The 18,868-nt window shown below is 31.2% G+C and overlaps 1 protein-coding gene across 2 annotated transcripts; it reads left to right on the top strand.

Moving 5' to 3' along the window:
• The first annotated feature begins 616 nt into the window (after window positions 1-616).
• On the top strand, window positions 617-18,243 carry LOC128161803 (uncharacterized). Of its 2 annotated transcripts, none has more exons than XM_052825207.1 (11): window positions 617-683; window positions 2,962-3,023; window positions 3,127-3,276; window positions 3,639-3,754; window positions 3,955-4,099; window positions 4,958-5,080; window positions 5,860-6,036; window positions 12,278-12,411; window positions 13,128-13,314; window positions 17,310-17,397; window positions 17,566-18,243. In XM_052825207.1, the coding sequence occupies exons 1-11, from the start codon at window positions 658-660 to the stop codon at window positions 18,089-18,091; spliced, it is 1,734 nt and encodes a 577-aa protein (XP_052681167.1). In that variant the 5' UTR covers window positions 617-657; the 3' UTR covers window positions 18,092-18,243. The 2 variants fall into 2 exon arrangements, with proteins under 2 accessions (XP_052681167.1, XP_052681166.1); XM_052825206.1 differs by having other exon boundaries at window positions 627-736.
• The last annotated feature ends 625 nt before the right edge of the window (window positions 18,244-18,868 follow it).

The following is an 18,868-nucleotide window of genomic DNA, read 5'->3' as shown; positions in this document are numbered from 1 at the left end:
TTTAAAATCTTATAAACAAACCTTTTAGACTGTGTTCTGAAATGTAGCTACGTTTCGATTGATTACCCAAACGTATACATAAGTGTCATAACCTAAAGCCATAGACACATAACATTGAATCTTGAAGAAATTGAAACTGAATATTAAACTGGAGCACTGCATTTAAATAGTGAATTTGACGACAGTTTAAAAAAAGAAAAGCGCATATTCACCCGCAAACAAATCGACTGAAAAAAAATACACTTAGTATCTGTAATTCGGTTTAAATAGTATGTATACAAACATTTTCCATATTTCTTAAAATAGCGAAGATAGTAAAGTCCAATGTGGCCCAACACATTCACTGTCGCTGGTGCCATGGCATGTTTAAATCAAAAGATAAGTATGTTATTATAGGTATATGTGTTTTACCTATCAACATATCACAGATTGGGTATATATCAAGATCCGTTCGTTAAGCAGACTGTGTATTGTTACTGAAATGCAGGAAAAATACCGTAAGACATCTAATCACCTATATTTACACATACACACCTTTCACGTGTATTAAAATACACATCCACAATAAGCTACGTGGGGTTTAAATGCCCTATTTGATACTATTTCCCCCTAAATACGGGGACTTAATGACAGACCACAACCAGGAAGTATGGATGTATGCAAAGAGGAAGGATATTAGACAGGTCTGTGTATTTGTTTCATTCACATTTATTCCATTTGCAGACACATTTACCTGGTAGGTATATATGGCGAATAATTATTCATGTAATATATCGAACGTCTATAGGTATTTATTTAGTCATGTATTAACAGTGGATATTTTATTCATTCATTTATTTCAATCTCTACAACATTGTACATCTACAATGGTACACAGAGATTAGAAATATCCAATATAAGATAATTTCTTACTTATAAACATTACATGCGTAAGAGAATGAATTACAGCCTGGTATGTAGTGAAAATCATCTCCTATTTCGTGTCGATTGCAATAAGAAAAGCCACATTAACATGTCAATTAGTTCGCATCCGTGACTAAAAATATAGTGCTAGAAACTTTGTAGAGAAAAATAGTTTTAATTGACGAGTAGATAAATTTAAATGATTATTTTTCATAAGTACAAATCAAAATTGGATATGTACATTTCAGTTTGAACGTGTCATTTAATCCTGCAGTAATTAATACACTCATCGAGAATTAAATCGCGTGATGACTTCTATGTTGGTGCTCTTAAAGCATGAATAGGCTCAATGTATTCAAAGTTAATTTGCAGATCTCTAATTATACACTGAATATGAATAGAGATCAATCCAAATATTAGATAAACCACAGTCACTTAAATTATTTTTAAAAAATTGTTTTTTTTTAATATATATAAGATGTAAAAAAAATTGTTCGATGATAATTTGTTACAAACAAAAATATGGAAATATATTAATGTTAGAAACAACATTCTTTGTAATCACTGATCGGTATTGATGTATATCTATAGCATTCTTTTGATTAACCGATCTAGATGGTCATAGTCCACATCACTAACCAGAGCAAAAGTTCTAAAACGTGTTATTGTTTCCTTTTCTTGATTTATTTATGTCATAGAATATCCTGAAGAAGGGCGGTGCACTGGTGGCGTACACAGAGAGAGAGAGAGAGAGAGAGAGAGAGAGAGAGAGAGAGAGAGAGAGAGAGAGAGAGTATTTTTCAAAACTGTGTACCTATACGTGGTAATATCCAAAATCGTGTATTCATGTATTGACACGTACACTCCAAAAGAAAGCACTGAAACAGACTTATAATCAAGGGATCATGGCAAATATTGAACTAGAACTATCATTTTTTTCCCTGAATTGATTCAGCAGTCACATTTTGAATACTTTAGTATCCTCACTTAACCAGGAATAATTAAATCGTAACATTTCAAATATTAAAAAAAAAGTATATATAGAGAAGAAGATTCCCAACGGGTTTCCAATAAACATGTACATGTATTTATGATTATCTTTCTGCCTAATTATATTGATCCAGGGGCTTTTAAAATCTACCATATATCATAATGCTTGCATAGTAATCTCAGAAATGTTGTCATGGTTGTTTTCTTAAAGGAGAAGTTTTTAATCGCTATCTACATGTATATATTCCTTTTTTAAACTCTAAATTCTTCCTTGATCCCTAATATTGATTTGTGGGCCACGGTTTAAACGATTAACAATCTAGAATCATACGAATATAAATACACTTGCATGGTACATGTAAAATCACAATTATGAGAGCATTGAACAAGTAGATTTTGCCGGTATTTTAAACTTGAAAGCCCGTGAATCTAAGTCTTTGTCCACAGGTGACAGTTTGAACATTTTTAAATTTACACATATGTAAAATTTCTGGCGTAAATTCATGGTACAGTGGTTAATAGGAAGAATATTTTTAGGACATCTACTTTCATCTACTTTCATTTAACAGGGTTTTGATTAACTCCTTATATATTGAATAGGGTTTCGATCGATAAACCGCTTCCGCTTATCAACTTATACATGCACTATTTTTATTGCATTATATTTCTTGATAAGCTTTCTCCAAATTCAAAAAGAAAATTGAAAAAACGCCAAACATTATGTTCCTGTTCATTGATAACATTTTAATCAAAGCATGGTTGAAAAATAAGAAACGATTGTGACTTCTCATGCACATACACTGTACGTTACGCAATCGATTATGCTTATCTTTTTTATATCTTAATTTACTCTATACCTATTATAGGGAAACCAGTGGACAATGATGATTTTATAGTACAAATTAAGAGAGAGAGAGAGAGAGAGAGAGAGAGAGAGAGAGAGAGAGAGAGAGAGAGTCCTCTAGTTTTGTAAGTGTAATTTAAGATTTTGCTCTGTTTTATTTTGCATGTGGAACGTGATTGCTCGTTTTGTTTAATATATGTATCTTCAAAGTATTTTTACTTTAGGACACACTCTTTAACAATGGAAATCACTCACACAACAACACTTTTTATAGCAGTAATAGCAGGTGAGAAAACTGTACATGTATTTACACATTTTGAAAAAGAAGTTTGTCAATAGCTCATCTGAGATCCTATTAACTTTTTTATGGTTTTTTATGGTTTCCTTAGTGTTTGACTGTTCCCCACCAGTGACGTGGTTTGACGCACAAACGATCTGCAGGAACATGAACCAGACAATTACTTTAATAAAAAATGAGTCTAAACAATATTATTGGACAGGGCTATACGAAAGACAATCTCATTGGATCAAAATAATAGGTATTTTGATTAAACAATACGTGTATGATATAGGATTGATACGGGAATTCACAAGGGATATGTTTTGCATGTTTCATTATCTAATCACCCCCTATCAGCCCGATTTTAACAGAAAATGAACCAGTTTGTTTGCTATTAGATAATGAGAAAAATTGTTAATTTGTGTTGGAAAACTTTAACTAATTTTTGGCATGCAGCATATACATTGCATTTTTTTTTATTATTTCCAAACATGTTTGAAAATAGTTTTATGTTGCTTTGATTAAAAAAACCAGAAAATAGATAATTATAGTAGAAAGGTTTTAATTTGAATAACGAATTTGCAGTAAGTTAACAACAGCGTATGATTTTATGATTTGTAGGTTGTTACAATGAATCAATATTACAGTACAGCAACTATACTCTCCCATTTGTATCGTCTCTTTTTCAATGCCAAGAATATTGCCTTCAGCAAAGTATTGATAAATTTGCCGTTCAGGTAAGGATTTTCTGTTCCTTAAAGAAGGTATAAGCTAATAATGTTTTTAAAATTTAATTTGATGTGAATCAAAGAATGAAATTACTCTAATTTAAAATTTTCATCAATTGTATACAATTGATGAACTTTTTAAATTAGAGTAAATTCATTCTTTGATTCACCTCAAATTTTTACATACTGATTTATCACTTTTTTACTAGGGAAGTAAATGCGTTTGTTTATCTCCTGATTTTAATGTCACGAAGGACCAATTACTTTCAACGGAGTGCACGTATACATGTAGCAACAGTACATTGTTGTCAACAGAATGTGGAGGAAATTTAACAGTCAATGTTTTTTTCACAGGTAAACCAACTTTGAGATAGTTTATCTTGTATGATTGTCTTTTGATTAAATGTTTAAAAGATAAAAAAAAATAGGTCCAAAATCAGCAAAAAACAATTCAAAGTAAATATATCTGTACCCTTACATTCTTATATATAGTTTTCAGCAACAAAACCTCCAACAAAACAAATGTTAGTTCCAACCTGCATAAACATTTTTTTTGTCAACCAAATTTTTCCATAAATATAATACATAAGCATTTCCACTGCATAATATTTTTGATGTTGACCGATTCGCCGATCCAACATCGAAATTGTTGACCGCTACGTCACAGCAAGTAGATAAATATTCGCCTGATCACGGCGGAACGAACTAGGTAACAGTATAACGGTGCATCAAAATTGTTCAACTTGACAATAAGTGTTTGTAAATGATTAATTGACCAAAAGCTTGATCCTTTCGTGCCAAAATACACACATAAATAACCATTACTTTTCTCTGGGTTCAAATAAGAACGTATATTTGCAAATATAAAATTAATACATAAAGTTAACATATAATTTCTTATACTTAAAAATTGGTATTTGATTGAGCGTTGCATGTCAATTTTATTGGCATAATACTGCTTAGCCAATGATACATGTAAATGTCAGCAATGGAAGATTGGTATCAATGTCAAATTATTTAACTTAATGTAGTTTGAAATTAAACCACACCATTCCCTGCAGTCTTTGGTTCTTAGTTTCACACCTCACACGAGTTGCAGAGTTGTTGTTATATAAAACAGGGCGCAAAACCTGCATTTTCTCCCAAGAAAGTACTTGATTGATATAAATGGATATTATCAAATTCTAAAAGGTTGATTTTTGATTTTTGTAGATATGACAGACTTAAACATCGGTATCAATTGCATTTCTTTAGAATGCGGAAATACTCCTATATTTGTAGAAAATCATGACTGCGACGCGACTCTTCATCCGCTATGCAATACCATTACCCTAGGTAAAACAGCAAGTTCATTCATGTATATAATTGAGTGTACATGTACATGATTGTACATTGAGTTTACATGGTACATGTAGCAATTATACAACTTTTATACTAATTGTATGATAATGCTGATTAATTATGATAAACCATTTGAAATTGCTCTTATACGTTCGCATATGTGCCTGTTTATCAGCTTCACTTTTTTGACAAGATTTTGAAATGTTTTTGGAATTTAGAACAAATTATTGTCGAAAGTAAAAGACTCTTTTTCTCTATTTTTCTATAAAGTTTTTAATCAGTCAAATATTCATGATAATTAATGTAAGAAATAATGGTTCTTTTTTGTCCAGAACTGTTACATTGTTTGCATATCAATTTGTTTCAGTTATGTTCGAGAATATGCAAGTTAAAAAGAATCTAATCTTCATGAATTTTGAATGGTACCTGTATATACAGTATATACTGTATATTTACATATATGTTAACGTGTATTTTGAATTGAATACCGTTCCTGTTTATTGAAGGAATTTTGAGGTGAACAGATCAGATGCGGTCGGAGTGATCAAGTCAAATGAAGCTCGAACGGCTTTATGATAGATATGATTACGCACTACCGTTTTAGATCACCCCATAATGTCTAAAGAATGATATCTTATTACTTATATTTTATTGAAAAATAGTAATTGATGAGCTCTATTGGGCATTGTATAACAAAATCATCAGTTCGCAGTGTTATAAAAAAGACGCTGTAAAATGTAGAAATTTGTTCATCAAACGGTTTTTTTCCTTAGACAGTTCAACCATCAACGAAAATTGGACAACTAGCATGGGATTCTGTAAGGAGAACGGCACGTATTTAGCGGGAAACTTCAATTTATCAAACGCCATTTCAGCGTGTATTGGCTATGCTCATAAAAATCCACACTGGATCGGGGCATTTAGAGAAAATTATTTGAATACAGATCAAGGTAGTTAATTTAAAGGGACAATGACACGATTTGAGATAAATATTTTATTTTTATTTCTTATGTCTAAAATGGTTTACTTGTAAATTTTGAATGATTCACCAAAATTTAAATGTTAGAGGTCAAGTAACAACGAGATACAGAGGAAAGAAGTTGTTGTTATGGTAACAAAGCTCGAGCCTTACATGTATATTTTTTTTATTGCCTTTTTTATCAAACATACTTCTTATAATAAGAAATTAATGAAATTTTGACACAGTCAAACGGATCATATTACCAAATGATCAGTTTAATCAAGTTTGACCTTTTTGTTTTCGCATTAAGGTAGGTCAGGTCAAGGTCACAACCTTTTTCCTCAACGTAAAGGATGTTAAAAATAAGTGTAGGTCTTTGTAGTTCTGTACACATTTGTTTAGGATTTGAAGATTCACTATTCAGTGAAATGATAGAATATCAGAATGTCTATCAGCTTATACTACTAAATTGGAATAATTATTTAAACTAAAATTGATATTGCTTAGCCGGTGTAATGAAGAATAATGACCCCCGTAGAATAATGACCGGGGGTCAATTTTCGACGTAGAATAATGACCCCCCGGTCATTATTCTACGCAGAAAAATGACCCCCCGGTCATTATTCTACGTAGAAAAATGACCCCTTTGCCTGAAGAATAAGTGTCATTTTCATAAAAATGAGCACACTCCACATGAAGAAAAGTGACCCCTGTAGAAAAATGACCCCCTTGTAGATTAAAGTTTTTCAGTATATTTTTTAGTATTTGTAAAATAGTCTTTACACTATTGTATAACTTTTACTGCTGCAGTTTACAGAAAGTAAAAGAAATGATAATTCATATTCAAATAAACTTAAAGTGAAAGAAGGGGTATAGCTTAGAAAATAAAAATCCTTCCCTTATAACAAGACACTGACGTATTGCATCGGGGTATGGTTGTCATCTGAAAGGGGCATGGTCACGATTTTATTAAAAAAAAATTTTTCGATCTTAATGTTCACAATGCTCTAGTAAGACATTTTTAATAGGCAACCAAAATTTGAGTGTCATTCGTTACATTTTGAATGTTGAAGTGAAAATTCTAATTTTAGACCTAATGAATGTGTTAAACGTAAGAACTGTTTTTTTTATGCTTAAAATGAATAAGAAGATAGACAAATCAGCTTGAGAAAGAATTTTTACTGGTATATTGAACCTATGTAAACAACAACAGGGCACGATCCTTGTTTACATGACAAAGAATTGTGAGCCTTGATCTTGCTTATAACTTTACAACTGACCCTCAAATTCCATATGATCAGTAGAAATGCTTTCCTTAAGCATTTTAAATAATGAAAACAGAAAAATAGAATTTGACCAAAATCGTGACCATGCCCCTTTAACAATTACATTTACATTTATGTATGGTGTTCCGATAGGGCCACTCCGACCTTAATATAGGGCGAAGATGCGAAGTTGCAAAAGCGATAGTGCGAAGGCGAAGGAGCAAAAGTGCGAAGATGCGACGACGAAGCGCGAAGATGTGATGCCTAAAGTGCGAAAACGAAGGAGCGATACCACTATCGCTCCTTCCTAACTTTGCACTCTGGCCTTCGCATCTTCGCACTTTCGCCTTCGCCTTTTTTGATTGCATTCAGCAAGTCTCGGTCGATTACATAAAATTTAATGCAGGCACCGTACTCGCCAAGGTTTTTCGATTAATCCAGGCTATTATTGGTACGCATGCGCTAGGCCATCGCGCTTACTATGAATGTTTATAAATATTTTAATGTGTACATGTGACATATATGTTTACCAGTGCTGGCTATGCCTAATCATTATATACTCCACACAAAATTTAATGTCCACAATAATGTGTATATACATGTATGCACTTCCAGACTCCTATCACTTACCAGCCGTCTGTTTACCGTGGACCAAACACAGTAACATTCTAATTTCATTATGCGACACTCCTTGCTCATGCATGGATCTAGAAGGGGAGAGGGGGTCCGTCCCGCGGGAAAATTCAATATTAATAATTTCACGCAGTAAAAGGGGAGAGGGGATCCGGACCCTATCCCCCTGAATAATTTAATTTTATTAATTTTATAAAAATAAAATTTCCAAAATATGCCTCGGAACCCTTAAACGATAGAAAGCTCCGCAATTATAAAACATAGGTAATCACAGATTACAAAGCTCACCGAGACGAGGCATCACCTTTATGAGGCATCACCTTTATGATATCACCTTTATCATATTATATGAAAACCATCCTTTCTGATCTTGGATATTCATGGATTCTGTTTTGACACATTATCGTATATCATCTGTTAAAAAAATAGTATGATAATCATATGATCATATGTTAAATAATACAATAATATAAAATTAAAAATTGTATCCTATCATACTTACAATATATATCATATAATACCATAAAATACCGTACAAAAATTGTGAGATATGATATTGTAACGTATGATATGACATTGTATTGTGTTAAACATTATTGTATTTGATCAAATAATACAAAATCATAAAACATAATACAATATAGTATTATATAAAACAATATCATATTGCAATAATACATCATAACATTGAAGCAAATGTTATTATATTGTATAATATAGTATGATATTGTATGATATGATACTGTATCATATTTGATAAATAATATGATATTGTATGATATGATACAATATAATTTGATACAACATTGTATCATATCAAATGAAACAATATCAAGGGATAAAATAAAATATTATAGAATACAATTATATTAAAAATATTGTATCATATGATACAATGATATATATTACAACATCATAAAATACAATTTCATGTAATATGATAATATATCATATAAACCAATATCATATTATTCAAAATCGTATGATACGATATTGTATAATATCACAATATCATATATACAATTTCATTTAATACAATTCTATATTACAGAAAACCAATGTAATATATTACAATACTGTATGATACAATATCATAGAATATACAATATTATATCATAGGATGCAATATTATATTTTGTAATATCATATGTAATAGTGTAATGTGATTTAATAATTAATTAATAAAACAATTTAATATTATACAATATTGTATCATAATATACAATATTATACAGAACAATATCATGAAAGAATATTATATCATAAAATATAAAAAAAATTGATACAATATTATATCGTATCATATAACGTTTTACAATATAACATATGGTATTATATTGTATCCTATTAAACAATAGTGTTTCATATCATACAACACTATATCATAGGAATCATGTTACATCATTTAACAACTACATCTATCTATCAAGCAAGTGTCAGTGAGGTAGGAGGTTTCTTTAGGATCATTGATGATGGAGATCAGGCTCTGCATCTGAAGCAACCTCTGCGTTTAATTTATAATATATTTAAATCAACTATGCAAGCTATCATCTATAAAACATGTGACCTGCTCCGAAAAATTAACCTCATCAAGCATCATAAACCTATGGCTCAGATTCAGCAGTCAAGCCTGTCAGGTGCATCAGTATCATAAGACGCACCATCCATGCAAGTTTGGTGAAGTTAGGACCAGTAATAAGAAAGATATCATCATAGAGGGCACCAGCAATTAAAACTTTTACCTCCTCAAGCATCCCCAACCTATGGCTCTGATTCAGCATCCATGCCTGTCAGGTGCATCTGTAACATAAGACTCACCATCCATTCAGGTTAGGTGAAGTAGTAATAGCTTAGATACAGGGCCTGCACCTTTAACTTTAAATAGCTCCGGACGCCAACACCGGGAGTATAGCATAAGCTCCCTTGACTTCGTCTCGGTGAGCTAAAAAGGCGAAAGCGCGAAGATTCGAAGGCGAGAGTGCAAAGTTGCAAAGGCAAAGAAGCGATGGTAGTATCACTTCTTCGCCATCGCAACTTGGAACTTTCGTCTTCGCATCTTCGCGCATCGCCGTTGCATCTTTTATATTCTTCCTATTGTTCATGAATTATACTTGCATTGGATTTCCACTATTACAAACTGCTAGGTATGCAAGTGGATCACGCGGAATTAATGAAACCAAAGTTACGAAAACTTTACTCCACTGTTAGGCATTATAACCAAGCTGAAGTTAGTAGGCACTGACAACAGCCATTACGCCAGTAGAGGTTAACGGCCAATAAGGAAAATCGTCAAAGTACTGAGAGTACTCGTACAGAAAATATGTTTTACTTTATCGTCGGCATACTTTACTAAGTTTAGTTAAATGCATCAATAGTTTGTATGAGCATTGGTAACTTTGGATACAATAAAGATCGTGTGATCAAAATCAAGGGGGATATAAACCCCTAACATGGGCCCTAATCTCTTATGAACGCTTTTAGAAACAATCTTTTCTTATTATAATCGATCAGTGTTTATTATGTATTAAGAATTACTATAGTCAGGTACTCATCACACATTTGCTCTAAAAGAATAAAGTCTATTCATGATCACAAATACAACATTACAACAAATGTTTAGAATATTGATTTTCATGTATCACGTAGAAGAAAACAAAACTAACACAAAATGATTTTTTTAAAAATCACTTTCCTCAAGAAATGTAAATAAGAAGAATTCATATTCCTACGTTACTTGTCCCCTTAGTCTTTTTCCATAAAGATATGTACATGTATCATTCTAAGATTGACAATTCACTCCCCAGTGAATATTGCTTATATTATTACAACAATTATTCTTTCATGATTATTGTTCGTTAATTATCACACAATATCATCATTGTATATGAATCTGTCTTTATTTGCGTCATTTTCCGCCATATGTCGACGAGAGAAGTGACGTACGTGTTAACAATCAATTTGTGGCAATATAAGAGTGTTGTGTGTGTGCCTGCTACGGATATGAAAAACTATATACAGCGATTTATTTACAAATTCGGTGTTTATAACTTCAAAATCAGTTGAACAGAGTGAAAAATTAAGTAAATTTCAAAGTCATATCTTGGATACGGTGTAACCAATTTCTATTCATGTTTCGGGGGGGACATTTTTCTACGGGGGTCATTTTTCTTCATGTTTAACATGAAGAAAAATAACCCCTGGGTCTTTTTTCTTCAGAAAAATCCAATTATTCTTCAGCTAGGGGGGTCATTATTCTACGTCGAAAAATGACCCCCGGTCATTATTCTACGGGGGTCATTATTCTTCATTACACCGGCATTTCCTCTATCATTTTCTTAAATTTAGAAGATATTTTGAATAATTCTAATGCTTCCAATATTAAAATAATTCTGATTTTTACATATTATGAAGACCTTATAAAAAGATATACAGAAATGCTAATATATTGACTATTTAATAAAATAGAAAATTCAATTTTCGTGATTTAATCACACAAATCTTTTTATAGAATGAGCTCTTAAAAAAGGTTATAAAAAAATAACTTGATAGGCAAATCATATTTTAGATACGTATTCTGAAACCCAAGTATCTTATCATTAGTTCACATTAGGTGAAAAAATCCAAAATATAGTTATTTTTTTCAAAATGCTTAATACATGTAGACTAAGGCATCTCCCGCCATTCTGAATGGCAAAAACATGATTGTGATATTTTCTTACGCCAATAATCCGCCAAAAATATAGCGCTTGTTAGATTCTAAACTTTAATTCATATTTCTATGCCAAGTTGCACGATAGTAAAAGAGATAAAAAAATATATTTCAATTTCCTTACATCTTGATTTAATGAACATTTAATCAAATTTACTTTTGACAAGTTGAAAACCAGAAAAGACTCTTTCGATTCCTTGACGCATATCCGCGCATAGCTTATAGAAGCAGCCAAATCGTCACCTTTGGGAATTTGTCTGGTATCATTATGATTATTTCATGCGGTTCATGATTTTTATTAGGTCGCTGTAGGTTTCGACCAATCGATTAACAGGGCGTTTAGATTTCAGTCCTATCAGTTTTTATTGTAATGGAGCCATGAATGAACAATAAATTTTTGTAAAAAAAAAAAAAGAAGAAATTATACTCGGTAGATATATTAATGTATATGATATAAAGAAATGTGAAATTTTTATTTCTAGTTGATTGATATTGTAATGTAAAATGTTTACAGATTATAGATAAAAATATACACATTTTAATTAAATCGTGCTTTACTTCGTTGCTTCGTTGACTATATTTCTGTTCTTACTGATTTATTCTAAATGCACTCTTTAATTTAGGCCAAGATATCAAACAATTTGCTCAAAAGTTTTTCAACACATGTCAAAGATGCAAACTTGAAAATGGTGCTCCAACGTGCCAATTCGTCGGATGCGGGGATAATAGGGAAAAATCAAAAGTAATTTGTTCAGAGGTAGAATCAATTTTTTTGTTTACTTTATTTTGTGATAATATTGCCAATGTAGTCTTCACTAAAATAATGTTCAGATAATAAAGTTAAGTTTATAATGTTTACCAGAAGACGAATTATAAGTCTCATGATCAAACGGTTACACATATATATATATATATATATATATATATATATATATATATATATATATATATATATATATATATATATATATATATATATATATATATATATTCTAAAACAGAACAATGCGATTAAGGAATAATGTTACATTTATTTCAACTTTTGTCTGATATTCATTGTTACAGAAGCATTTCAAATGGTGAAAGTTATATAATAATTTTAGAACACTAATTTTTAAACGAATAGACAAAAAAAGTGTTACTTCCTTATCGAGATACCCAGTCGTAACGTTCTGTTATAGAAATTTAAAGAATTAACTATTTCATTTCATCAAAAGTTGTCCTTTCGGTAATGTGAACGTGTTTTTATACGAATGCACATTTGCGCATAGTACACGTATGTTATTAGTATTTTTTTCGAAGAAAAGACAGTGGGAATTTTAAAGAAGAAGAGAAAAAATGTATTAATAAAGGATCTGTAGTTGTTTCCCCAACCAGTTTCCGTAAACACATCTTCATTCTGAGTTATTCTAGGTTTATTGCTTTGTTGTTTTTTGTTTTTGCTTTGTATGCATTTGTTGGATCTGATTGTAGACAAAGGAAGTAACAGTACCAATATCAGAGACAACATATAAAAGTACAACGCTTCAAGAAACTACAGAAATAAATGTTTCAGAAATTACTACAGAAATAAATACAGGAATAACTACAGAAAAAACTACAGGAGTAACTACAGGAAGTTTTGATATATCTGAAAAAAAGATTTCAGAATCAATCGAAGGTACAGGTTTTAATTTCACCGCCATTATTTGAATGTTATACTATTTATAATTGAAAATACCAAATATTAGGGCTAAACAACAGACAATAGCAATTCTAAAACTATAAATTCCGTCAGTATACATTCAATGGGTCATAGATAGGTGGCTTAAGAGATCGAGTACTCTTCATGTAAGGTTAAATCTTTACACACGTGTTTATAGGAATTTTAAGTTTAATTAAAATGCGTACTATATATACTGATTTTATAATTTTACAATGGCTTACGATTTATCGCACTTTTTTACAATATGTATTGCATTTACCAAGTAGAAAATGCTCACTCCTTCATGGCACTTGTTCATACCTCTAATTTCTTGGAGGTCCGTGTTTGCTCTGCTCGTGTTTTGTATGTTTCCTTTTGACTTTTGATTTTGAACACTGTTCGTCCATTTATTTCAAATTACTAACGGTAAGACTTGAATATTTTCAAATGCTTGTCGCTGATCGATTACAAAAACTTTAATCATACTTTTCATCGGATACTCTAACAATTGATCCACCCAAAGTTTTCTATTGTCCGTCGTTTCCTTCTGTTTCTTATTGACGACGAGGATTTAATTTTTTTTTTTTATGTTTATTTATTATGTATCGAAAGATTGAGTGATGGTCATACGTTTTACGTTGTACCTTTGATCTTCGGCACATTTTACATGACTGATTACACTAAAAATATAATTTTCACTCCATTGACATATGTCGGAAGTATTTTAGCCGATTTTTTTTTTTATCAAAAACAGGGGCGGATGCAGGATTTGAAGTTAGAGGGGGCGCAAGTTTTAGACAGGGGATCCGGTCAGCCTGGGGGGGGGGGGGGGGGGGGGCTAAGCCAACGGAAGCTCATGGGCTCTAGAGACTTAGTAGGGTAAAATAAAGCCTTAAAACATAGATATTTGTAATATTTCTTCTTGTGATTATACTTAAAAGTAATACAATAGAGAGTAAAAGTTAAACAATGATCAATTTTACAATTTTCAAACGTTTGTAGATATACATATAAGACCTGCAGTTATCCCATCAAACCCTCTGCCATGCAGAAATATAAGAAACATTTTTTACTTATTTTTACGACTGGCTGCAAATTAATTTAAGTTTAAAAAACAAGTTCAATAGAACGATGTTTATAAAGGTAAAAAAAGATAATCATGCCAGCTTGTATTGTACTCGTATATAAAACACGGAAGGATCGTTTAAAACACTACCTTGTACATGTGTAACCAATTACTTAGAGTTTGGTTACTCCTCACATTTGAACCCAAGGAGAGGGTAATTAAAATGTGTTTTCTTTGTACGTTACACACGGTTTTTTTTTTATACTACACCGTTGAAATTAGTGTAATTTAGACAAATCCCATGAGTTTCCAAAATGTTCTTAATTAAGACTCACAAATTGTACTTTTTTGCCATGCAGGGGGAGTATAATCTAACTTTATTTTGACAATTTTAATTTTAAAGGGGGCGTGTCCCCCCCCCCCCCCCATTGAATCCGCCACTGAAAAATCATTTGACCAAAAAAACTTATTAAACTTGGTTGGAAGCATTCTGAAGTAATGTAAATTCATTTATTTAAAAATCATGATTCCTGGAGTTAGCGCTTGAATTAGATGGCTATTATCATTCGGTTGATTAATTTGAAACAAACGCTTTTTTAAAACTCATTTTTTTTTATTGTCAAGAATTAGTAAATTGATAAAGCGTATATATTTTATGCTAAATCAATTTTGACATCACAATTAAATTTACGTATGTTTATCCGGTATTATCTACGGCTTTAAAGGGACTTGGACACGATTTGACGTAAAAAATTTCAAATTTTATTTTTCATTTTCGATGTTCATACTGATAAATATAAAAGTTGTAGATAATAAAACATGACCTTTACTTTTCATTTCATATTTAAAAAAAAGGCCGGATAACTTTATTCAAAAGGAGGTTAAGAACACTTCAAGTTTATGGGAAACTGTAGGTATTTTTGAAATATTTTTAAATTATTCGTCGTCACGGAATTAACTTCGAAATTTTTACATGTTGTTCTTCATATCTTTTTTTTTATTTGCAATGCTTTTCATGTTTTGTTAGATATAAAAATTAAGGTCAAAACACGTGTTTCAACTTTCAACCATGCTTTTGTTATGAATCATCAAAAAAAAAAAAAAAACCCAAATTCATACCGCAGATTTCATTCATCTGTAAGAACACATCATTTACAAGATCTTGACCTTAAGACAGTTGGTTGAAATATACATTTAGCAATAAATTGAAATAATTATAAAAATGGGTAAGTGATATTAATTTTTCATCAAAGTACTGAAGTGCTGAAAGGAGATAATTTTATTGATCATTATTTATTGTAATATCAAAGATTTGATATTTTGCATGTCAATTAGTTTCTGAGCTCAATTAAATAAATACACACATTTTGTTTACAAGAATTCTATGTAGACGAAACCCCAATACAAATCACGTTGTGTATTATTCAAAGATGGAATTAACGCCATCAAACTTAACGATGTATTTTGTACAGTTACTGTATCAGTAATCGAAATATTTCTGAAAATGTCTATCAAAGCAATTTTTAACAAACAAATGATAATAAAGTCTTATCTACGCCAGTACTGGTCCTATCTTTAGATTGGATAGTCTGTCCTTTATTCCAAACGCTACTTCTGTAATCGACCTCTGGCGTTTGAATACACATGGGTAAAAAATATCTAAATTGTTCGTACCATTTAAAATCTTACTATATTTAAGGTACTTATAAATGAATTTCCTTGAGAAACAGTGCTTCTGAAAACATTACAGCGAATTTGTCGATTATTTTCAAGAACTATTAGCGGGGTGATGATTTGTGATTAGGTCCAAACACCGTTTTACTTCCGGTTTACTAGAGTGACTGCATAGGAGAGTTGATTAAATTCATCTTCCAAAAATAGGACTGTAAAGTAAAATTCTTGCAAAATTTGCCAAAAGGATTTTATTGACTGTGGAATTCGAGGGGGTTAATTTTCGTGGATTTGAGGGATTTTGCTTACTTGTAGGGATGCTGTTTCATGGACGAGGATTTAAATTCGTTGGGGGGGGGGGGGGGGGTTACCCATGAATACCACAAAAATTGAACCACACGTATATTCTAATGATTCCACTGTATTGCAAGGTTTACTCAATGAAAGTCTATCAAACTTACAATGGAAAGCAGGACTTACAGCATATCTCAGGTTGAAAGTTATAAGGTTTAGTCATATTCATAGGGACATTTTAACAATTTTCTCTAAGAACCGATGAGCAAAAAACAAAACCACAGGTAATGACGTAAATTGATCACTTTTATTATAATCACGCACATCCCGAGTTAATCTTTAAGTGTTTTGTACGTTTAAATTATGTTGTTGATGAGTGTATCTTATGGCCGATGAATTGAGTAATAGTCGACTGGTTAAATTTCGACAGTATTATTGATAATCCGTTAATAAGAAGTATTTCGTTAAAGAATTATTGGCAAAGCAATGCATTAAAGAGAGACTGGGATAGGAATACATAGAACACATTCCAGTTTATGCGAGTTTTATACGGATAATGCAAGCCGATGTGACGTCTCCATCTAATGTACAGTAATGCATCTTAAGTTATTTTATGATAGATGCGTGTTCTGATCAAAACAGCTAAATTTTCAGAATATAATCTAATTAAACGGCTGTTTAAACTGTATAACTAACCATATATAGGTAAAAATGAATTACTAAACACCGTAGAAATTATTCTGTATATTTACAGGCTACTTTAAGAAAACATACACACATCGTTAACGTTTTGCTAATAAGAAATGATAAAGTGTGTTTCTTTGTTTAGACTATGTTCTTGGTCCTCATAATTTAACGTCACCGTTGATCTACTTCGGTCGATAAATGATAATGATACATGTAGTAACTGTATTTGAACAATGTGATCTTCATATTACAGATAGTTCAGCCGTCCCCATAGCAGTGTCCGTGGTGCTTGTTTTATTTCTCATCGCTGGTTGTGTTATAGCAATCATAATATATAAAAGGTATTGTATCATATACATTTACATTTTAGAATATCAAATAACTAGTATTTTGTTTAAAATACTGCTAAAAATTCCCTCTTATACATTTATATACATGTAATTGCAATTTACTTTGCCAAGTTCAATATAAGAGCAATATACTCATGCATAATTCCTATTTTTGTTTAGACGGAAAAATGTTCTTCAAGAAAAAGAAACAAAAAGTGCCTACTGTCCACCAGCAAACAAGAAATCTGAGAGATGTTCTGATACAAAAACTTTTGACAACACAAACTACTTTGTTCTTCAGCGACCTAACTCTACGTATGAGTTGGCGGACAATTTTAAACTTGAACTTGAAAGTCCATATAATGAAGCTGAAGAAGGTACTTACGATCATCTTGGAGAGAAAAGGGTCAGAAAAAAACATGATGACGATACATACAATCATGCATCATCTGCAGATTTATCGGACTTGTCTGATTATGACGTAGCCAATCGTAAACATTTGAACAATGAGGACAATACTTACGATCACACAGGTGTTGGGAACGATTCATACGGGAAAGTCAAATCAGATTTATCTGATTATGACGTAGCCAATCGTGAACACCGAAATGAAGAAGACAGTACTTACGATCATACAGGTGTTGATTCTCATGGAAAATACAATTCAACTCAGATGAATGAAACTGATTACTCCGAATTAAGCTAGCCTTAAAAGCAAACTTCATCTACAATTCCACAATATGTCATAGACTGTCCATTAATCCACTTGACGTCAGCAAAGGCTTTAACAAGAATGATTAAATCGAAAATGATTTGTTTTTATTTTAGTAAATAAATAAATTGTTCCTATATACACAATTAGTATTTTATGCATGTACCATAACAATTATAAGTGAGTTGACATATATGTCAACTGAAAAGAAAAACAACTTGCCCAAACGTCAAAAATCAAAAATAGAAAACCATATATTTCTGAAATATTTTTTAAATAATGCATTTTATAACAACGTTGATTTTACAGAGAAAGTTGGGATTTATGTCAAAGTATGATATGTAAACTGAAATCCAGTTTGATATTTAATAAACGAGTTTTTGTTTTAAAACAGGAAAGTATTTCTTTGTAAATAGTAAAGTAAATTAAAAAATGACAACCCCTTCAAAACCTCCTTTATCCACCAAACGGGTTAACTCTAAATCACAGTCCCACAGACCATAAATATCAAGTGTACTTTAAAAAAAAATACCAGACGAGTATGAACATTTACATGACCATTTATAAACATTTATAAATAATTAAAGCCTGATAAATCAGTGCCTTCCTTTTTCAATTTTTTTAGATTAAACGCAGATGATTAAATATCTTCCGTATGTATATGCATATTTTCATAACTTATTACTAACATTATATCTTTAAACCATGTGGTTTTAATTGGGGAAATTGAATAATTTAGCAATGCAGTACATCTAATAAAAGTTATACAAA

The sequence above is a fragment of the Crassostrea angulata genome, chromosome 8, assembly GCF_025612915.1.
Source record: "Crassostrea angulata isolate pt1a10 chromosome 8, ASM2561291v2, whole genome shotgun sequence".
NCBI classification, from domain to species: Eukaryota; Metazoa; Mollusca; class Bivalvia; order Ostreida; family Ostreidae; genus Magallana; species Magallana angulata.
The sequence above is the reverse complement of the archived record's forward strand: the minus strand, read 5'-3'. Positions and strand labels throughout refer to the sequence as shown.